This window comes from Schistocerca gregaria, chromosome 6, assembly GCF_023897955.1.
Source record: "Schistocerca gregaria isolate iqSchGreg1 chromosome 6, iqSchGreg1.2, whole genome shotgun sequence".
Lineage (NCBI taxonomy): Eukaryota > Metazoa > Arthropoda > Insecta > Orthoptera > Acrididae > Schistocerca > Schistocerca gregaria.
In genome coordinates, this window is record NC_064925.1 from 214,122,434 (window position 1) to 214,146,969 (window position 24,536).

A 24,536-nucleotide genomic window follows, 5' to 3' on the forward strand; every position below is an offset into this window, starting at 1 on the left:
AGTGTTTGGTCTTCTAATTCGAACCGTGCTGCCACATTTGCTACCGGTACGTCCGATTAACATGTGAGTATTGCGGAGGATTTTTTGAGAACTCAAATGAGAGGCCCTAGAGGACAGACGACGTCTTTCCGCGAAACACTGCTGCGAAACATTGAAAAACCGCCATTTACAGCAGACTGCCGATCGATTATACCGCCACCAAAGTACATTGCGCGTAAGGAACGCGAAGACGAGAGAAATTAGAGCTTGTACAGAAGCTCATAGATGTCGTTTCTGCCGCGCTCCATCTGCGAGTGGAACAAGAAGGGACATACTCGTGTTGGTTCAACGTATCTTCACCCATGAAACGTGATGGCTTCTACTGACGTGCAAAACTTAAGGACGTAAGTAACTTTCGCATTATGTGTCACTGCCAAGTAACATATCTCGATGAAAATTGGACCATATATAAAAATGGACTGCTGTAATATAGCCCGGAATGTAACTGAATGAAATACGGAATGAGACGAACAGAACCTCACTTTCATTAAAAAACTATAATTTTACTGAAGTCACTGCCATTAGTGATGGTCCACTGGACATTACAAAAGGCAGGACGTAATTCTTGATAAGATGTGTGATCACGACGGACGTCAGTGCATGTTCTATAACGCGCTCTCATGCTGGTCACAAGGTTGGTAACGAGTTCTTATGGTAGAACGTTCCATCCGTCCACATGCGCGGTTGACAATTGCTGGACGGTCGCTGGTAAATTACTGTGCTACTATTTTTTTTTACGTTAGATATACGTTTAGTTTTTGTCAAAAAAAACCCTGTTCTGAAACAGTGATATGTTTCTCCACTAGACAGTGCAACAAGTTCCTCAAATTATCATAACACAACACACACATATGTCATACTAACAAATGTAAATCCAACTGATGATGGAGGTTTAAACCTTTTAAACGCGTCATGGAGATAAACAGTGACTGGTAACAGTAATCGTTTTGTTTCATTCGATGTGAATAGCAGTCATGGTAAGGCTTACCTAAAATGTTCGCATTTAAATGTATGTGACAATAATGTATAGTTAATATGTTTAGTTGAAAATAAATATAACTTGTGTATTGATGATAGTAACCATTGTCATTCCAATTTTTTTCTGCGTCTCCGGATTTTCCTTAATCTGGGTGACTCGCGGTCCCATCTAGATGGGATAGCTAAGGTGATTGTGGATTTTCTAAAAAAGAAAATAATACACAATTTTTTGCAAAATGTCTAGTATAATCTAATGTGTAACAGGCAGTCAAATGAAAACGAAACTGGAAAAAAGTGAACTGTTTATTATTTCAGAAGTAGTCGCCTTACCTGTTAATACATTTACCCACTGTGAGACAAGACGGATAATGCTTTCAAGCAAAAATGTTTTGCGGTTGCCTATAGGACCATGATTGTACTCAGGCGTGCACGTCTTCGTCTGAAGCAAATCAACGTCCACGACTGTCTTTCTTCAGGGCTCAACAATATGGAAGTCGCATGGGGAGATATTGGGTGCGTGTGGAGGATGTGTAAAGACTTCCCAACTAATCTTCCGTATAGTGCTCGAAACGACCTTGACAACATGTGAGCGGGCACATTTGCTGGAGATTTCCGTATTTTTGAAGTCCAGAAAGACATTTGTGGCCGTCAATTTGCTTCGGATAAAAAGGTGCACGTGACCGTGCGACCATGGTTCCGTAGAGCATAGGCTACCAGAAGTCATTAAGCCTCTTATCACATAGTGGGATAAATTTATTAACAATTAAACAGTTTATTTACTTTTTTCCCATCTCTCTGGCTTTCATTTGCTGCGCCTTATAATAAGTGTACAGATCAAGTATTACAAGTGGTGATTTGAATGAAGTGTTCTCGGTCTTAGAACCGCGTTAAGTGGTTAAAATGCAACGAGCTTTCGATGAAGTGCTTCATGCCAACTAGCAAGTGGAATAAGTGGTGATGGGCTGCACATACGTCCTTACATACTATAGCTGCAGGCTGTGACGTCACTGGTGTCCATAGCATCGCCATATGTGGGAGTCAACGTACACCCGTATACACTCCAGGACACACACAAAAAAAGAAGAAGCACCACGAAGGAATTACCCAAATGAAACGGAAATCGGTAGATGTGGTGTGCATGTACAGACAAATGATTACAATTTAAGAAAACTGAATGATTTATTCAAGAGAAAGACCTTCACAAACTGAGGAAGTCAATAACCCGTTGGTCCATCTCTGGCCCTTGTGAAAGCAGTTTGCCTTGGCACTGATTGACAAATGTGCTGGATATCCTTCTGAGGGATATCGTGCCATATTCTGTCTGACTGACTCTTTAGATCGTCTAGCCGCGCGGTTGGAGACGTCATGTCACGGACTGTGCAGCCCCTCCCCCCGGAGGTTCCAGTTCTCCCTCGGGCATGGGTGTGAGTGCTGTTCTTAGCATAAATTAGTTTAAATTAGTTTAAGTAGTGTGTAAGTCCAGGGACCGATGACCTAAGCAGTTTGGTCCCTTAGGAATTCACACACATTTTAACATTTTCGATCGTCTAAACCCCACGGCTGTGCAAGACGTCTCCAGACAAATCTTGAATCTCATTTACTTCAGTGATGAGTCGTGCTTCGATTTGAGCCCCGATAATTAACGAAAACGTGTCCGGGGGCGCCGTGAGCAGCTGTGGGATACCAACCTGCCGCTCGCCATATGGCCCGACTAATAGGAGCGACGGCCTGGGTGCCATTCCTTTTCATGGCAGGACCCATTTGGTTATCGTCCGCGGCCCCCTTACAGCACAGCGGTACGTCGACGACAGTCTACGCCCCATTTTGTTGCCCTTCATGGCACGCCATCCGGGGCTTACATTTCAGCAAGATAATGCCCGCTCTCAAACGGCAAGAGTTTTTTACTGCCTGTCATCCTGATTGTCAAACCGTACCTTGGCCAGCAGGATTGCCGGATGTCTCTCCAACTGAGAACGTTTGGAGCATTATGACCAGGGCCCACCAAACAGCTTAAGATTTTGACGATCTGATTCGCCACTGGGACAGAATTTGACACGATACCCCTCACGAGGATATCCAACAACTCTCACAATCAGTGCCAAGCCAAATAACTGCTTGCATAAGGGCCAGAGATGGATCAATGCGTTACTGACTTGTTCAGTTTGTGAAGCTCTTTCTCTTGAATAACTTGAAACCTTCCCATCTCCTCTATATCTCTTTTGTTACGCAACCTTCCCTTTTACAATAACCTATGAAACCTTCCCTTAGGTTTTCTATCTCTTGCTTAATAATAACAAATGAAATCTTTCCTTTGAAATTTATTCTCTTTCTCAATCTTCGGATAAAAATTTAATTGCTGCTTATTAAAAGTGATTTTCTGATTATTTCGACGAAACATAGAATGTGTCGTCGTCGTGGCCCTCAGTTGTTGCCTGCAATAATCCAAAACTGTTCCTTACCTTTTTTACTGTTACTGGATCGCCATCTGACTGCTACATCGAACTGCGACATGAATATACTTACTCTGTTTTAGTATACTTTATTAGCTGCTGGTGGGCTCTCACAATAAGTGGGGGTGTTTATTACCAAAGCTGGCGTTATTCTTTAATAGCAAAGCTCACGTTATCCTTTAATTAATTTGATTGACGTTACGTAATTCATAGTTAAACTTTTTCTTAAGAACAATAAAATTTTGCAAAGTTTTACGCTGATGGTTTTTGGGATGGATTATAATCAGTAATGCAATATTGTTGGCAAAAATTAATTATATTCTGAATGAAATGATTTTACAAACGTTCAAATGGGACTTACTTTTTACAATAATCTTACAGCTAGCATTGCGCAAACATACCTCCAGTAGTCTTGAGTTTCTCAAAAAAATATTTCAATAATATTAGTTCCTCTTATGATAATAGTTAGCGTATGTCTCTGTACCTTCGTTTACAACCTCTTGTACATCATAGCTGGCGGCTGGCAGGCACCCCGCTCCTCTCAACCTCTCGCTTCAGACCTGCTAACGACTCGCTACACTTCCCGCTTACTACTGACTTCCTACGAACGCCAAAGTGCGGTCTCTCCAGCCAACAATGCTTTCTGGAGCTGACAATCCATGCTATCATTACAAAATGTATCAATGCGCGGTCTTTTCCGCTCTTTTCTTCAAATGTATACACACGCGGTCTCTCCCGCTCTTTTTAAAATTATATCAATGTGCGGTCTCTCCTGCCAACAATACTTTGGTGCAGACATTCCTTGCTACCACCATTATTTCCAACATGACAAATATTAATTATTCCTACTTAATCCTATTAATAAAATATAAACATCTTTCAGAAATTGTGGTTTGACAATAGACAGTAGAAATACACACGCCTTACAAACTCATCCATTTTTTCCGAAATTGTAATTTTTTTCTGTGCATGTACATCACATTTACCGATTTCCGTCCCATTGGGATAATTCCTTAGTGGTGCATCGTTCCTTTTTTTTATCTTAGAGTGTATATTAGTATACAGTGACATTATATGGCGATGCAGTGAGCGCTAATGACGTCATAGCCGGCAGATAGAGTATGTAAGGGCGTATGTGCAGCTCTTCAGGAGTCAGTCCACTTGCCAGTTGCCATCGAATGCTTGGTTGAAAGCCTGTTGCATTTCAAACATTTGACGTGGCAGGAAGCTGGAGAACATTTTATTCGATGTTACCAACGGCAAGAGTTTCGTATTCCCTGTCATCCTGCTTGCCAAACCGTACCTCGGCCAGCAGGGTCGCCGGATGTTCTCCAATTGAGAACGTTTGGAGGATTATGAGCAGGGCCCACCAACCAGCTCAAGATTTTGGCGATCTGACGCGCCACTTGGACAAAATTTGGTTCGATATCCCTCGGGAGGATCTCCAACAACTCTGTCAATCGGTGCCAAGCCAAATATATATTGCATAAGGTCCAGAAGTAGACCAACGCGTTATCGTCTTGTTCAATTTGTGAAGCACTTCCTCTTGAATAACTAATCCATTTTTTTCTGAAATTGTAATCTTTTTTTTCCGGTGCATGTATATCACATCTACCGATTTCCGTCCCATTGGGATAATTCCTTAGTGGTGCGTCGATACTTTTTTTTTCTTATAGTGTGTATGAGTATACAGTGACTTTCATTATATGGCTATGCTGTGACCGCTAGTGACGTCACAGCCCGCAGCTATGTAAGGACGTATGTGCAGCTTATCAGCAGTCAGCCCACTTGCCAGTGGCCATCGAATGCTTGGTTGAAAGCTTGCTGCATTTCAAACATTTGCTGTGGCTGGAACCTGGAGAACATTTTATTCGATGTTACCACCGCGAGACCCTGCACTCTTAATGCAGTGACTTGCCTGGAGTTGTCATGTGTGTGTGTGTGTGTGCTCTTCCGGCAGGAGACGCAAGCAGACACGTCGCCGTACGCCAAGGCAGGGTTCCACGGGCGGCTCCTGTGGGCGACATACCGGCTGAACGGGCTCACCATGGTCTACCCGCTGGACCTGTACGAGGTGCGCCTGCTCGACCTGTCGGACAACCGCATCCGCTCCGTGCACTCTGGGGCCTTCTCCAACATGCGCCAACTGCAGCGCCTCTCCCTCGCCCGGAACATCCTTACCGAACTCAACAAAAAGGTCTGTCTCTCCCCCTCCCCTCAAAATAAATAACGCCTCGTCCGCTGTAGCTTAAATACAGCGTGTTTCAAAATGTTTCATCCAGGTTCACACGATTGTCTCCTCTACGCTTTGTTACTAAACAAATAATTTGAAAAATTTATGGATGTGACGTAGATCTCCACTCCATGTTTGTTTATTTTAAATAAGCTTTTAATAGCACCTACAGGCCAGCACTTTACTGACCACTAAAAGAATTGGGCACCTATAACAGGATAAGGGTAGTTGTATTTCTCGTTTCATTTCACTTATTGCACACTATGTGATCAAAAGTATCCGGACACTTGGCTGAAAATGACTTACAAGTTCGTGGGGTCCTGCATCGGTAATGCTGGAATTCAATATGGTGTTGGCCCGCCCTTAGCCTTGACGACAGCTTCCACTCTCGCGGGCATACGTTCAATCAGGTAAATGTAAATGTCGTGTGACTAGGGCTCCCCGCTGGGTAAACCGTTCGCCGGTTGCAAGTCTTTAGATTTGACGCCACTTTGGCGACTTCCACGTCGATGGTGATGAAATGATGATGATTAGGACAACACAACACCCAGTCTCTGAGCAGAGAAAATCTCCAACCCAGCCGGAATGGCACCCGGGCCTTTAGGATTGACATTCTGTCGCGCTTACCACTCAGCTAACGGGGGCGGACGTTCACTTAGGTGCTGGAAGCTGTCTTGGGGAATGGCAGCCCATTCTTCACGGAGTGCTGCACTGAGGAGAGGTATCGATGTCGGTCGGTGAGGCCTGGCGCGAAACTGGCGTTCCAAAACGTCCCAGAGGTGTTCTTTAGGATTCAGGTCAGGACTCTGTGCAGGCCAGTCGGTTTTAGGGATGTTACTGTTGTGCAACCACTGCGCCACAGGTCGTGTATTATGAACAGGTGCTCGATCGTGTTGGAAGATGCAGTTGCCATCCCCGAATTGCTCTTCAACAGTGGGAAACAATAAGGTGCTTAAAACATCAATGTAGCCTGTGCTGTGAAGGTGCCACGTAAAACAACAAGGGGTGCAAGCTCCCTCCATGAAAACCGCGACCACACCATAACACCACCGCCTCCGAATTTTACTGTTGGTACTACACGCGCTGGCAGACGACGTTCACCGGACATTCGCCATACCCACACCCCGGCATCGGATCGCCTCATTGTGTACCGTGATTCGTCACTCCCCACAACGTTTTGCACTGTTCGATCCTCCAATGTTTACGATCATTACACCAAGCGAGGCGTCGTTTGGCATTTATCGGTGTGAAAGTCTGGATAGATGAATGCCTATTACACGTTACGACCCTCTTCAACAGTCGGCGGTCTGTGTCGGTCAACAGATGATGTCGGCTTGTACGCTTTTGTGCTGTACGTGTCACTCCACGTTTCCACTTCACAATCAGACCGGAATCAGTGGACCTAGCGGTGTTTGAGAGTGCAGAAATCTCGCGTACAGACGTATGACACTAGTGGCACCCAATCACCTGACCCATGTTCGAAGTCCGTGAGTTCGCGGAGCGCACTATTCTGCTCTCTCACGATCTCTAATGGCTACAGAGTACCTGGCAGATGGTGGCAGCACAATTCACCTAAAACGAAAAACGTTTGTTTTTAGGAGTGTCCGGATACTTTTGATCACATGGTGTACTTTTAAAGATAGCTGCCTAATATTTTAAAAGCAGGTCTCACATTTTACAATTTTGTATATAACACTAGAGCGTTCCACATAACTATCAAAAGTTGTTTTGAGCAATAAAAAGAAGAGTCGTAACAATGAGTTACAAAGAAAATTAAAGTACGTGAAGGAAAGGGACGGTTAAAATAATAAATGTTAGTAATTTAGAAGAAAATAATAGAAAGATGAACTATCTGTCGATTTTATTTACTGTTAAAACGAATTATAATGTATAAATTATGGTTTGTGGTTTTGCTATTCCAGCTGGGAGAGTCTCGACGGAAACATCGAGACTGCCTCACCTGAAGTAGCGTTCAAAACTACTTCTTCCTACATTACGAAATCAAATACATCATGAGTAACTCTGTGTGTATTTGTTTCTTTTGCCTAAAAACTAGCGTTAATTATTAGTGTTTCACTTAACTATTGTAATAGGTGCCAGGGGGCCTCGGAACGAAATCTTCGAGCCTGGTCTCGCCGCGTTTCGTAATACTTAGACTTACTGATTGTCTCATTATTTACATTACTCATTTCCTTTACATTATTTAGTTAGCATATTTAAAGTGCATTTTATATATATAAATCAATCATATGGAGTGTCTACATTTCCTATAATTATCTTATTGATCTATTTAAGGTTTTATATTCCTTAAGTAACGGGCATGTGTCTGATATTATTGTTGTGTTTGTCTCATTTTCTGTGTCTGCATCTACATCAGTGTCTGTGTATATGTTTGAGTTTCTGTCCTCGCAAGAATCTTGTTGCCGTGTTTGTTTGCTATCTGTTCGAGGTCTGCCGTACGGACTTCCACGTGTGTAGATATCATGCAGCGGCGTTCTTGGAACGTTGCTAGCGATGTCACCTAGAGTACACTATTTCTCTCACACTATTCTTTGCTGTCATCGTATTCTGTTAAAGGTCTTACTTCCTCTTTTTCGATGAATGTATATCAGAGGCGAAAGGCTTGAACACTGTCTTATATCCTTTCTAATCCGAACACTTGGCCTTCTATTCGTTTTTTTCCCTCTTAGTTCTGTATATTATCCCCCTTTTTTCCTGTAGCTTACTCTTACATTTTTTTGGAAGATTCACTCCCCCCTACATGGTTTTTTCTAAGTCGACAAATCTTATGAGCGTGCCTTGAATTGGTTCCATTATCGAGTGCAGCATAAGGCATGCCTTTCTGTACTTTCCCGTTACTATAGCTTAACTGGTCGGTGTCTAACAGAGCCTTTTTTCCATTCTTGTGTATATTATGCTCATCAGCAGTTTGGACACTTTTAAGATTTTCATACGGTAGTTCTCACATTTAGCTGTCCTTGCTATATTCGTTATTGAGTAGATAATACTTTTCCGAAAGCCTAACGGTATATCTCCAGACCCATACATTCCGCAAACCAGCTTGAATATTCGTTTCCTTGCCACTATCGCGTATGATTAAAGGATTTCCAAAGGGATGTTATCTAACCTTTCTGTCTGACCGTAAATATTCAAAAGCTCTGTTAAACTCTGATTCTGATACTGTACTGTGTTCCCGTATCTACTCCCATGTCTTTTCCTACCACGTTATCAGATATTTCCTTCACCCTCCTAGAGGCTTTCCACATGTCCGCTCTCTCTTCTGAGTTTAGCAGAAGAATTCCTCTTGCACTCGTCATTTTGACGCATTTGCCATTCCAGTTTCAATGAAGGTTGTGTTGAACTTCCTGTACGCTGAATCGAAACTTCCAGCGACCATTTTTTTTATCACTTTCTTCGCATATTTCCTGCAGCTACTTCACCATGGCGTCCGAAAACAAAGGAAGTAGGTTACAGTACGCTTGTTCACCCACTGCTTGAATACTGCTCAACAGTGTGGGATTCATACCAGATAGGGTTGATAGAAGAGATAGAGAGGATTCAACGCAGAGCAGCACGCTTCGTTACAGGATCATTTAGTAATCGCGAAAGCGTTACGGAGATGATAGATAAACTCCAGTGGAAGACTGTGCAAGGGAGACGCTCAGTAGCTCGGTAGGGCAAGTGCTCCACGAACTGAGATACCCAAGCACGACTCACGGCTCGTCCTCACAGCTTTACTTCCACCACAACCTCAATGGTCCCGAGTTCGAGTCTCGGTCCGGCACGCAGTTTTAATCTTGCAGGAGTTTCAGGATGATTCTTTCCGAAACATCCTGCACTGTGTAGAAATCGCCTAGCCGTAAGTAGAGTCGTTTAGAAGTATACATTATTCATTATATTACATTTCAAGATGCACTGGACAACTTCAGTTAATGCATGGCTAAGTATTAACAAAGCGATATTATCTTTCTTTCCTGTGTGCTGTGCTGTAAGACACGTTTGCCGCCTATGCTAGTGAACGCTAGTTGAAAGTTACTGTACTATCTGTTTCTACAATTTCTGCCCAATGCTTTGCTCTCCGTGTACGAAGACTGTGTGTAACCTGTTGTCCTCGTCGTGGAAGTCGTAGGATATTCTTAGCAGCGCGAGTTGTATTGATACATCCGGTGGACCAGTCTACTGCCCGTGGAATCTCTGTAACAGATCTGAAGCGAATGCCAAGAAGCGCTTTCTTCAATTTAGGAATCAGGTGAAATAGCAAGGGCTTAAGTCCGGAGAGTGTTATTGATGGTACGGCACTTCCCAGCCCCAACGATCGACCTAATCAGTCACAAGGTGCGCCGTTAGCGTCCGAGTTTTGTCCTGCAAACTGATCAGCGGATCCTGCAGAAAGTGTCACCGGTTCTTTTTCTACGCTGTGTTCAAAAAATTAACGAACCATATTCCCCGGACTTCAGAAACTCCGGCTTCAAGTTGATTCCTAAATTGAAGGAAGCATTCGCTTCAGAACCGTTACAGAGATTCATCGGGCAACAGATCGTTCACTCGAACCATCGACACAACTCGCTCTGCTAATGGTATCCTACGACTTCCACATCCCAATACTGGTAACAACTCTGAAGAACAGCACAACTTTGGAACATGTATCTATTTTGCGTAATTTGTAAATAATTAGTTGACACTATTTGAAGTTCCAGCTGTCCTATGCAGATAATATGGTCAATAATTAAGACGTGGTATTTTCCCTTTTCTGACAGGTGTTTTCTGGCCTCAGTTCGCTGGAGTTCATCGATCTTGCTCAGAATCAGCTCAAGTCGTTGCAGGTTGATTCGTTTACCAGCGTCGAGAGCCTGCACTTTCTCAACCTCTCTGGCAACGCTATTGAGAACATTGAGCCACGAGCACTGTTCGCCTTTGCACCGAATTTGCAGGTCAGTTCTCACTAAATTCGTGATCATCTTGCGTAAAAAAACTTTTGAAATAAAAGAAAAAACTGCAGGAAGTTTGGCGAAGCATATCTGGGAAGCATCTGATGAACGAATGACTCGAAGCGATAATAATGACAGACCACCCGTAAATACTGAACAATTCGAAGTTAGCGTCTATTTTACACTGGTCAGTCAAGTTGTTTTGTCAGGTGTTTGTGTATTTGTTTCGTCATTCAAATCTTCACGACCTTCCTTTGTTTACTCAGAAATTCATAACGTAATTAATACACAGAACAGTTCTAACAATGACTTCAAAGATGTGCAATTGTTTGACTCTCACAGAAAAGAAACTATTTGTGGAGTGAAAACAAAAGGATGTGTCGAAAAATTTCGGTATTCCACCATCCATGCGGTCAGTAGTGCTGAAGCAGAAAGATCGGACCGCTGAAAAAGAATCATACAGAGAGAGGAAGTGGAGCTAACCTCGCCGTTTTTAAAAGGGAGAAACAGAGTCATCTCTGACTCTAAAAGAGGCAAAGTTATCAATGGAAACGTTGGGCAAACACATGCTTAGAGCAGTAGTAGATGTAGATGTGTTTGTCGCGTTAATCGCATTTGAAAATACACTTGATCAAGCCCACTGGAGGGCACTAAAGCAGAAAAAGGACACTGACTTTTTTTTCGTTGCAAAATAAAAGTTAAATGTTCTTAAGTGTTTTAGGAATTTCTATGTGCTTTTCATTATAGTTGTTAAAAAGAAAAAGTTTATGAAACTTAAAAATGGATTTCGATTTAAGTTCTAGTTGTTGCTTTGCAAAGAAATACAGAATTAAGTTGGATGGGAAGCCTTACTTCGACCTTTTCCTGCTTGCTCCTAATCAGTCGCACCTTCGTTAAACCGAACTGTCAACAATCCAAGCTGAGCTCCCTTGAACTTCGAATTATGCGGGCAACCGAACGGACATCCATTCAACGGAGGAGGATTGAAACAGCCGAGGTGAGAGATTACAGACGCGTAGATTGGATACTATGGCGTTTAATTGTACTGCCAGTAGCAGACAAACTATGTGCTTCAGCTAAATGCTAATCCGATGAGTTAGTTGAAAACATCTCGCACGAGTCACACTGCCTGCCTTTATTCACGTGCTGTAGCAATAAATAGTAATTGCGCTGTTGCGTTGTAACTGTTTAGTTTAATACTTGTGAATGTTAGGTGATAGTGGTTATTCCAGTATTGGTATGGGTGCACTCGCGGATCCAGGCTTCGGCTGATGGGTAGAGGGGGGGGGGGGGAGTAAGTTGCACTTCGTTACTGTGCCTCCGCCCCCCCCCCCCCCCTCGCCCAAATGGAAATGCCCGTCTCCTCCAATTTTAAATTGCCACAGACTCCTACGATTTTAATAATGATAACAACAAACTATATAAAATGTTTTAATATGGTAATAAAGTGTCCCTGCTGCTCAACAGCGTACTAAAAAAGACAATCAGGGAAAGGACGAAGGGAACTGAAGAAGAAAGAAATTTAAAAATCATAATTGGGAAAATGTTTATAGTGTGAGAACAGATCGTATGGCAGCATCAAACGATCTTGCAATATATACGGGATCTATAGAAGCAGCAATGCAGATAAATCCTCTGCAAGAGACACCTTCAAAAGCAGGTCTATGTATGTATTTAGGAAAAACAGAATATATGGCAGACACAAAGGAGGCACAGAAACAAGTGAAAACTGACTACGGAAGCACAAAAATGACTACTAATTTTTCTAGGTGAGATAATACAACCGGAAGCTTTGGGCAAAGATTTCAACTCTTCAGTTCAAAAAAGCATTATACGAAAAGAAATCACTATGCACAAATGCCTAACTTCGACACAACCACATTGTCGTTACACAAGAATGCCTTGCTTCAGAACGCCTTTCGTAAAAGGCAGCCAAACGATTACGTGAAACAGGAAACAGAAAAGAACGAAAGAAAAATCTTTAGGAAAATCTTGGGACCAAAATATGACAATGGGAAATGGAAATTAAGAAGTAATAAAGAAGTTTACGAGAGAATAGAAGGATAATTAGACACATGAGATAGAGAAGAATTTAATGTTTAGACACCTAAAAGCGAAATGAGAAAGAAAAACAAAAAGGGATTACAGCTATTTTGACAGAAACCAAAAACATCAATGGTCTGGATGAAAGGATTTAAAACAGACATTATGGGAACTGAAATATCAGAGGAAAAATAGTAACAGGGAATAGTTCAGAGGAAAAGCAAAAGGTTTCAAGGGCTTCCAGGGTAAAACAAAGAAGAATACAGGAGCAATATGAGCAGAAGAAACAATCGAACAACATAGAGAAAGAAAGAAAAACTATTGGAAAGAAAGGAAAAAAAAGAAAGAAGGCATAAGTTATTTTATGTGCCCCTCAAGAGACCAAACCAATATACATTGTTTAGTTAGTAATTAGTTTACACCAGTCCTCAGTACATCGCTTTAGCATAACGTCCAAGAAATTGTAATCACGAGAAATAAAGATTTTGAAAAGCAATGTGTTCAGAACATGAGAATTACATGTGTTATGAAATTATTTTAAGAATGATAGCAGCAACAAACTCTCATAACCTTTGCCGGCCGGCGTGGCCAAGCGGTTCTAGGCGCTACAGTCTGGAACCGCGAGACCGCTATGGTCGCAGGTTCGAATCCCGCTTCGGGCTTGGATGTGTGTGATGTCCTTAGGTTAGTTGGGTTTAAGTAGTTCTAAGTTCTAGGGGGCTGATGACCCCCAGAAGTTAAGTCCCATAGTGCTCAGAACCATTTGAACCATTTTTCTCAGTACCTTGACAGTGGCATAATTTACGCAGCCCAGAATCAAAACGTCTAATCATCATAAAGATTGTGAATATAGTTCTATGGCTGTCCGTGGATCTAAATGAAGGGATTTTGTCACTTTTTTTCAGTTGTTTCCGCCTACGTATGAGATGTTTCTGTTTCTGTTACCTCTTTTTTCTTAGTAGCATATCTCTCCCTTTCTGTCTTCCCTTACTCAAATTTCTGAGGTTCGCTGTATCTACCTGTGTACTCACGAACTGTAACGAGTTATCTGTCGTTGACAGCAGGTACTGTCAGTCTGTGAATGTGCTCCTTTAGATGACTGGAGCCGGTCGCGGTGGCCGTGCGGTTCTGGCGCTGCAGTCCGGAACCGCGGGGCTGCTACGGTCGCAGGTTCGAATCCTGCCTCGGGCATGGACGTGTGTGATGTCCTTAGGTTAGTTAGGTTTAAGTAGTTCTAAGTTCTAGGGGACTTGTGACCTAAGATGTTGCGTCCCATAGTGCTCAGAGCCATTTGAACCATTTTTTAGATGACTGGACGTTACCGGTCAGGATCTCATGCAAGTAACTGGGAAGTATGCCATATTAAACGTGACTTGTAATTACTAGAACTACTTGTCGTTTTAGAGACTCATTTTTCATGATACTTTATTCTCCGAACATTTACAGTAAAATCTGGAAATGTTTGTACGTAAAAAACATTGTCTTAGAAGTTTCTCTTTGTGGGAGAGGAGGAGGATCGAGACCCTCAAAACCTTCCATTTTTCCACTACTGTGTGGGTGTGACTTATATTCATCTAGTTCGTGCAGATCATCCTCGCTGTCACATGAAATACAGCACTATGGCGCGTATCGTTCAACTACAATGAGGTTAATGTCAGTGAACATCATTATTCCAGTGAAGGTTTTTATAGTACCCAGTTACCATCTGGCACGGAAGTGTTATTTGCAATTTTTTCCGTCGTTTGTTTTGATGTAGGCTTCTCTGAATATGATTTCTTTTTCCCTTTCGGTGAGATAAGAGCTGTTTTTGAAGCTTTCTGGACAGATTCTTCAGCTGAAGATAAAAATAGGTATCGCATGTGTCCACCAGCGAAGTGCATTTTAGGGGAATGCCATCTTGGAAATTTATTTCAATACCGAATTTTCCTTTACCTCTCCTTTTCATGCATTTTATGAAGATCTTAATAATTAGAACATACACTACTGGCCATTAAAATTGCTACACCACGAAGATGACGTACTACAGACGCGAAATTTAACCGATAGGAACAAGATGCTGTGATATGCAAATTATTAGCCCGTCAGAGCATTCACACAAGGTTGGCGCCGGTGGCGACACCTACAAAGTGCTGACATGAGGAAAGTTTCCTACCGATTTCTCGATCACAAACAGCAGTTGACCGGCGTTGCCTGGTGAAACGTTGTTGTGATGCCTCGTGTAAGGAGGAGAAATGAGTACCATAACGTTTCCGACTTTGGTAAAGGTTGGATTGTAGCCTATCGCGATTGCGGTTTATCGTATCGCGACATTGCTACTTGCGTTGGTCGAGATCCAATGACTGTTAGCAGAATATGGAATCGGTGGGTTCAAGAGGGTAATACGGAACGCCGTGCTGGATCCCAACGGCCTCGTATCACGAGCAGCCGAGATGACAGGCATCTTATCCGCATGGCTGTAACGGATCGTGCAGCCACGTCTCGATCCCTGAGTCAAGAGATGGGGACGTTTGCAATACACCAACCATCTACACGAACAGTTCGACGACGTTTGCAGCAGAGTGGACTATCAGCTCGGAGACCATGGCTGCGGTTACCCTTGACGCTGCATCACAGACTGGAACGCCTGCGATAGTGTACTCAACGACGAACCTGGGTGCACGAATGGCAAAACGTCATCTTTTCGGATGAATCCAGGTTTTGTTTACAGCATCATGATGGTCGCATCCGTGCTTGGCGACATCGCGGTGAACGCACATTGGAAGAGCGTATTCGTCATCGCCATACTGGCGTATCACCCGGCGCGATGGTATGGGGTGCCATTGGTTATACGTCTCGGTCACCTCTTGTTCGCATTGACGGCACTTTGAACAGTGGGTGTTACATTTCAGATGTGTTACGATTCGTGGCTCTACCCTTCATTCGATCCCTACGAAACTCTTCATTTCATCAGGATAATGTACCACCGTATTTTGTATGTCTTGTACGGGCCTTTCTGAATACAGAAAATGTTCGACTGCTGCCCTGGCCAGCACAATCTCCAGACCTCTCACCAATTAAAAACGTCTGGTCAATGGTGGCCCAGCAACTAGCCCGTCACTATACGCCAATAACTACTCTTGACGAACTTTGGTATCGTGTTGAAGCTACATGGGCAGCTGTACCTGTACACGCCATCCAAGCTTTGTTTGACTCAATGACCAAGCTTATCAAGGCCGTTATTATGGCCAGAGGTGGTTGTTCTGTGTGCTGCTTTCTCAGGATCTATGCACCCAAACTGCGTGAAAATGTAATCACATGTCGGTTCTAGTATAATATATTTGTCCAATGAATACCCGTTTATCATCTGCATTTCTTCTTGGTGTAGCAATTCTAATGGCCAGTAGTGTATTGAGTGTTATTTCGATTTATTTGCAGTGCGCCTACTAGCCATCAACGATTTCGTCCAGATTTACTGTGTGCTTGGTCAGAAATGGAAGTGACAGAACTAGGAGTTCCAGACGGCCAAGCGTTAAGAAGAAAACAGAATTCTGGAGTGGTTCGAGCGAGGCAGAAGCCATTTACGTCAGTGTAGCCTCCGGACAGCGATTAGCGCAGAGGAAAGAGTGAAGAATGAAAATCCGAGGCGCGTAGTTCGAGTCGTTATGCAGAATGTTTCTTTTATTTACAATTTGTACTTTTCTTGCGCTGCAAATAAATCGAAATAACGCTCAATTTGCTGTATTTATTAAGATCTTCATAAAGTGCATGAAAAGGAAAGGTAAAGGAAAATTTGGTATTGCAAATAAATTTCCAAGATAGGATTCCCCTCAAATGCATTTCGCTGGTGGACACATGCGATGCCTATTTTTATCTTCAGCCGAAGAATTTGTCCAGAAAGCTTCAAAACAGCTCTTATCTCATCGAGATCGATAAACGAATCACATCCCGAGAAGACTACATCAAAATAAGCAACGGAAAGAAATTGCACCACCACCAAATGATTAATGTAGAACAATAAAATTTCGAGAATACATTTTTCTAGGTAAGATATATAAGTGGCTAACATTGCAAGATTACAGATTAATGTAAGCACGAGGTAAGCCATTTGCAAATGTGAAATGCTGGTACTTTCATAACCGGTGTAACCACCAGAATGTCGAATGCAAACAGGCAGGCTTCCATGCTGTGTGCTGTAGAGGTGCCGGACGTCAGTTTGCGGACCGAGTTCCATGCCTGTTCCACTTGGTCGGTCAATACAGGAACGGTTACATTCATTTGCGGTCCCAAATTTCCCTTGCCTTTGCACCTCATGCCATTTATAAAAAATCTTGATAAAAACAATACATCGAGGGTTATTTAGATTTATTTGCAGTCCAAGTAAGATAAAAACTGCATAGGAACTCGAACCCATGTCTCTCGGAATACTCTGCGTTTCGCTAACGGCTGCCTGGGAGCTAACCTACCGTAAAAGGCTCATGCCTCGCTGGACCAGCACCAAAAATGCTATTTTTTTGTTCAGAAACTTTTGGCCATCTGGAACTCCCACTTTCATTTGTAGCCAACCATTGCATTTACAGGGAGACAATTATTGAACTATATGAAACAAAATCGTCATAACTTCTGAACGGTTTGTGTTACGACGTCCAAACTTCACGGTTGGCCACGGAGCATGATGGGAATTAGTATGTGTATGCGCAAGCGCCTTGTTGTTGTCGGCCACTCTCATTTGGATGGGTTCGTCAATAAGCAAAATTGTCGCATTTGGGGGACTGAAAATCCGCATTTCGTAATCGAGAAGTCTCTTCACCCTCAACGGGTGACTGTGTGGTGTGCAATGTCCAGTCACGGAATAATCGGTGCGATATTCCTTGATGGAATGGTGACTATCGAATGGTACGTGAAGATCTTGGAAGATGATTTCATTCTCATTACCCAAAGCGACACTGATTTTAGCAATATGTGGTTCATGCAACACGGAGTTCGACCTCATCGAAGCAGGACAATTCTTGATGTCGTGGAGGGGCACTTCGGGGGCCGCCTTCTGGCTCTGAGATACCCCGAGGCCACTGGCATGGTCCTCGAATGACCGCCATATTCTCCGGATCTGAACACATGCGATTCCTTATTGTGGGTATATATTAAAGGAAAGATGTACAGCAATAACCCCAAAACCAATGCTGAGCTGAAGACAGCCATTCAGGAGGTTATCGGCAGCATCGATGTTACGACACTTCAGTGGGTTATGCAGAATTTCGCTATTCGTCAGCGTCACATCTTCGCCAGTGATGGCAGGCATATCGAACATGTGATAATCTTAATCCGAAAAATCTGTAGCAACTTTAACATGTCGAATAAAATGTATGCAAGCAGTAGTTTGCAAATAATTTACGTTTGTTTGTATATAGTTCCATAATGTCACCCTGTACCATAAATTTGGACGAAATCGGTAATGAGTACGAGCGTCCCTTGTTAGTTATGTTTCTCGTGTACTTGGATTTTATCTGATAGTTTCTGTAATTTTTCTAAGTTGCTTGGACACAGACATGAAACATACATGTATGCCACGTTCATTATTCAGAGAAGACGAAAACAATTTCGGAACTTTAATTAAATTATTCTCTCTGTCTTTAGTATATCTGTCTTACGACAGGTTTCAACTGGTGGCCCTCTTTCGTGCCTCTTCCTTCATTTGTTTGTACGTTCGTACATTTCTCAAGTCGTCCATCATTCTTATTCTCTTCCTAATTCTTTTTCACATCCCTTCCACCTTTTCCTCTACAATTCATACATGTATGTTTTTGTTATTTCTGATCACTTGAGATAACCTTTTTTTGATCCCTATTTCCTTCATTACTCGTTCATTTTCAAGTCTGCCAGTTCACTTCACCTCAATGATTCTTCTCCATAGCCACATTTCTCAAAACTTTCTAAGCATTGTTCTTCTTTCTTTTTAACCGTTCGTGATTCACTATGCATAACATTACATTCCAGAGGTAACATTCAGCAAATATTTTCTGCATAGCGACTCAAATACTTTTAGCTGTTTAAGTGCTTCACCGTTTCAGATGCTCTCTTTCCCATAGATATCCTGGTTCTTACTTCCTCCGAACATCTTGCATTCCATGCCATTAACCTTCCCAGGTACGGGCAGGTTCTATCTTTTATCCGTCCAAGAATATGTTAAATGACGCTTCATTCTTGCGTATTCTAATTCCTTTCTCTTTATTTATTCCGTACTTCTCACCTCTTCTTTGAATTATTTTCCTATGTTTACCTTCATTCCACACTCCTGAGTCCTTCATGGGCTTGTTTTTAACATTTGCTGCAGTTCCTGTTCTGATTCCACCAGCACTGCTTTCTCCTCCAATTACTATGCTTCTTGCATCCTGTATGGCACTCCTTACCTGTTCTTCTGTTCTTCTCCATATATGCTGAACAGCATGAGTTACAGTGAGCACCCCTGACTTACACTTCTTCCAGTGTTCATCTCTTCTGTCTCCTCATTACAACTACTGAACTGTCATTGCAGATACCGGGATTAATTTTTAAGCTCTACAGTAACAATTAAACAGGAACATTTTCTAGTACAAATCTTATTATGTTTCACAAAATGTTCACTTCTAAAATTTACGCAGTTTTGCATTTGTTCGGAGCGGTTCTGAGAATACTGTTTCCTCTCTAATGTTGGTACCTAAAAACACGGTTTTCTTGAGGTGATGAAAATCGCTGTACATGCATTTTTTGGTTGATATGAGGAAATAACAAGAACTTACTTTGTGCAGACACTATGAACCAAATATAAGCATCTAAGAGCTCTTACTGTATTAACAGATTCAGTACTGTATTACTCATTATTCCTGTATATCTTCTAACACCGTGGCTTTTTACTGTATGCACTTTATTGTTGACATTCGCAAATGATGCGATGGATATAACCATCTAAAGAAAGGCACTAGGTGCACAAAACCGCTAAAGAAATTAAATTTTTTATGCAATTGGTTGCTTATTATTTTATTATACACGATTACAGTTGCTAAGGGTGTATAAATAGCAGCACTCCGTCTTCAGGCCATGAGCGGCCTACCGGGACCATCCGACCCCCGTGTCATCCTCAGTGGGCCGGCTGGAGTGGCCGTGCGGTTCTAGGAGCTACAGTCTGGAGCCGAGCGACCGCTGCGGTCGCAGGTTCGAATCCTGCCCCGGGCATGGATGTGTGTGATGTCCTTAGGTTTAATTAGTTCTAAGTTCTAGGCGACTGATGATCTCAGAAGTTAAGTCGCATAGTGCTCAGAGCCATTTGAATCATTTTTTCATCCTCAGTGGTGGATGCGGATAGGAGGAGCATGGGGTCAGCACACCGCTCTCCCGGTAGTTATAATGGTATTCTTGACCGAAGACGCTACTAATCGGTCGAGTAGCTCCTTAATTGGCATCACGAGGCTGAGTGCACCCCGAAAAACGGGTAGAGCGCGTGACAGCCTGGATGGTCACCCATCCAAATGCCGACCACGCCCGACAGCGCTTAACTTCGGTGATCTCACGGGAACCGGTGTAGCCACTGCGGCAAGAAGGGTGGAGAAATAACTAATAAAAATTCGTTAGGCGATAAATAAAGTGAATACAAGCACTGAGGCATTGATTCGTTGTTTTTGCTCTTTCACATATATTCTGTGGTTCTGTTCGACAATTGATACAATCATGATGATGAAAGATGTCACGTTTTCGGTAATTTTTCACGATTTCATCGGTTCCTTGTCCCAAACAAACTGTTGTATACCACTCAGCATTAATTTACCTTTGGTCCCCTAAAGCAGTGGTCGTCAAAATGTGGCACGAATCAAATATTCTTGTGACCCGCAGTTCCTAGCCGTATTTTATGACAAATTTATCTAGCAACTAGTCAAATCAGAAAATGTCTGCTTACTTTAAGAGCTTCTTGAGAGTGTATCGTTCTTGCTCAGTAACAATCAAAAGTACTTACATAAGCATTAATATTTTAAGATCTGCTTAATTTTAATTGACGTTGGTGAATTAGACCATGAGCGAACGTTAAATTAGCCGCTTAACTCAGGGAATAGGGGTAAGTAGCGTGGTCGCTGCAAAGTTAGAGGGTGTGAGATGCGGAAAATTTTGGTGTTTGCCTTCCAGTGCTGACAGCTCATGAGCATATGTACCTCCCATCTGTCAACTGCTAAAGTGACTTGGGTTCGTGAATGCGCACGATAGGCACAGTTATCTTAAAATGTGCAATTGAATTAAGGCTGTTGCAACGAGGAGAAGAAAAATGGCATTCAAAAAAAATTTGATCGTATGTTGTGTTACGTAATGCACTTACAAGTAAGCATAGTTAATGATATTAATCAATTCATAATCTGCTCACACAGACAACACAACACCACTTCGTCAAGCAATTACGTTGTCACAAAGTCCGGGTTGCTGAGGATTACAGAGAACAGTCAATACGAAGTTTTCCAAATGGTGCCGACTTTTGACCGACGGCCAACCTATCGCACCCTTACGATAGCTCTTCAATTTGGGGTTCAAGACATATTAATTCAAGTAGGTTAGCTATTGATAATATGGTCGGTATATTTCGATCCGAGGAGAACGTCACTTTGGTTTCTTCAGCAAAACTATTTGACGACCTCCGCTCTAAAGCAATGTCCAGCGCAACGAAACAAGCTATCGTTCTGTTGAAAGTGTATCGCGAACGAACTACTTTTTTTCGGTTTCGGTTCGTCTTGAAATACAAACTGTTTATGCTGCTTATTTCCGTAGTCGTATGCATATATCCCAGTTTCGAAGCATGTTACGATATTTTATTCGACTTTTTCAAACACTCAGGCGAATTTTTTGAACATCTCCATCGGAATCCTTAGGGGATGAATGTTGGTACAAAATCCAATATAGTGCAGTTTCGAATTTGTCTAGCTCTATGTTTATACCGTGGTAAATATGCCGACCCTCATCATTGCGTAAATAATCGACGATTTTTGGAACAACATCCGACTTCGTTGTCAGCGCTCACGCAAGCACGAACACGACGAAATTCTGTAAACCAGTTATAAACATTCTCTTCTGAAGATGGCTGATTACCAAAAGTTGAACGAAGGAAGTCATGACATTGTTGCTCTCATGAAGATAAAAAAAGAAGGGAGTTGGCATTACGTCACAAACTTGAAGCCGACATTCGCCATCTTATATAACCCAAAACATTAGTAACACCGCATTTATACCTCCATGGTCCACTGCCGTGGTACTTCCTCCCCCCTGACGTGCCTGCGCCCAGTTCCGACCGTTGAGGATGTCTGTCGCCTTCGAGGTCGCATCCCAGATAGTATCTGGTGCTTTGATTGTCTGGAAACGTTGCTGTTTCATCGCAAATGCCAACTTCCGTCGTTTATGGATATACTAATGAACTGATCTTAATCTAAAGTTTAAAGAAATCACATTTCATTTGTAAGTGGAGCCTTTCAAGAAACATTTTCTTTTATTTACATGAATTATGGTTGCGCTCTTTACTTTTATTGTAGTGGTTTATTTACGCTGTAAATTTGTATTATTGGCCTCGTACTGGATGACGTATCGTACGTAACGTTTCAAAGTGAGGAGTTGTGTAAACTACAGTGAGACTAATGCACTGACAACAAGAACTCCAACAAAAAAAAAAAAAAAAAAAAAAATTCTATTCTGATGGTGTTATACCTCTATGCTGTTCTGTTTCATTGACGTTTCGATAATCGTTGACATGCACAAGATAGGATTCCCTGCCTTGCTTCTTTTCTATTGTACATGTTTATGGACTAACAAAGAAGATGTAGGAAAGTTTTCTCCAACCGTGAACCTTAAAAATGTAGTGCATTCGAGTTGAAAGCTGAAAATGTGACGAACACAATGGAGCAACAGTAAGCAAACAAGCATTTGTTTCGAAGTTCCAGCTGCATTTGGTATAAACAAACAAGTATTTGTTTCGGAGCTCCATCTTAGTTTGTTATCGATTAAATATAGTAAAAGTGGAATTAAAGGGATTACGGAAGCATTCTTTTCACATCACACCCTACTCTTCCTGCTTATTCGAAATATATCAGCAAAAAACAAGTTACATTAATTGGTCTAAATGTGTCGTATTACTAGAGCAAATACGCACTCAAGAACAGAAAAACGTTCTAATTAGCGTTTCTGGCACTAAGTTGTTCGTGTAAGAACTGCAGTTGTTAGTATTTAAAACAATTGTTGCGTGCACACGACAGAAATAATGAACAAATGGCAATCGTAAACATTAGTTAGTGTTTTGGGCTATTTAAAATGGCGGCAGGCCTCGCCCACTCCCGTTCCAAAACGTGGTACAACGTAAGTCTATAGACCTATCTCCGTTCTTTTTTACACCTATGTTAAACCTATTACGCCACCTCCCTTCTTTTTGTCCTCCATGGTTGCTCTGTTAGCCCTTCACGCAAATCGTACACAAAAAGCATTCGATTGATCCCTGCAAGTGCAATTTACGTTTTTTCCACGACACTTTTTCTTGAAGTGCACACTGTAAGCAAAATACTTGGCCAATTTCGGAGCTGCCATTTTATAATCACAACCACAAACTGAAAACTTTACTCTACTTTATATATTAACCTGCGAGTGCGTAAGAGGCTGTGACTACGATTTTTATTGTCTGGCAAATTATTCATTTGTATGAAATCTGACCCATGGACTCAATCTAGCTAGCTGTGTTTTTTAAACTACGTAGCGACAAGTGCACAACGGAATAATTAGAGGAAAGTTAACAGAAGTTAAATTAGGACAAAACTAAAATCATAATCCTTACAAAAGACCACATGCAACTACTAAAAATAAGTGTCTGTGAATTACGCCTTATAGATATGACTCGTGCTATGCAAATGTGTTTGCAGTCTGTATCCTACAACACCTAGTAAATGGGAAAGATCTTAACTAACTTGACAACAGAAGTTTATTTCGAAGTTTGCGTTTCCGCAACCAAGTATCTTGGACTTCAGCTGTTATACGAACTTATCGCGATAGTTGAAAATTTCATGTAAAGAAAAAAATATCATCACTGCTGCAGGCAGTTTACTCCCTCTCAGGTGTAGTTAAAGCGAACGTAGTACATTCGAGAACATATGTAGACTTGTGAATACAGATAAGAGGAGTAAACGATAAGTTTGTAAGAATGCTAGATTATATGAATAATTAACATATTTTCCAAAAACTGAAAACAAAACCCTGTGTTTTGTGTATAAATCACATTCAACAGACCACTTATCTTTATATAACCACGCCTGTAGAAAAGGCAAAGAGAAATCAACATCTGCAAGTGTTAATGATCGAAGTATTATATGATTTGTAGAATACCAACGAGATAAAAAATCTGAAGAGTCGGATAGCTGAATTAAAACTGGGTACTGACTGCCACATGCTCTTACCAAATTAAGAATTCGGTCAGAGATATTATACACTCCTAGAAATTGAAATAAGAACACCGTGAATTCATTGTCCCAGGAAGGGGAAACTTTATTGACACATTCCTGGGGTCAGATACATCACATGATCACACTGACAGAACCACAGGCACATAGACACAGGCAACAGAGCATGCACAATGTCGGCACTAGTACAGTGTATATCCACCTTTCGCAGCAATGCAGGCTGCTATTCTCCCATGGAGACGATCGTAGAGACGCTGGATGTAGTCCTGTGGAACGACTTGCCATGCCATTTCCACCTAGCGCCTCAGTTGGATCAGCGTTCGTGCTGGACGTGCAGACCGCGTGAGACGACGCTTCATCCAGTCCCAAACATGCTCAATCGGGGACAGATCCGGAGATCTTGCTGGCCAGAGTAGCTGACTTACACCTTCTAGAGCACGTTGGGTGG

At 42.1% G+C, this 24,536-nt stretch overlaps 1 protein-coding gene across 4 annotated transcripts in view; it reads left to right on the forward strand.

Moving 5' to 3' along the window:
* Positions 1-24,536, forward strand: part of LOC126278480 (slit homolog 1 protein-like) — a 187,769-nt gene that overhangs the window by 118,173 nt on the left and 45,060 nt on the right. For all 4 annotated transcript variants that reach the window (XM_049978631.1, XM_049978632.1, XM_049978630.1 and 1 more), the window contains exons 3-4: positions 5,428-5,664; positions 10,458-10,631. In XM_049978631.1, coding sequence (XP_049834588.1) covers positions 5,428-5,664; positions 10,458-10,631 — 411 coding nt within the window. The remainder of the gene's footprint in view (positions 1-5,427; positions 5,665-10,457; positions 10,632-24,536) is intronic.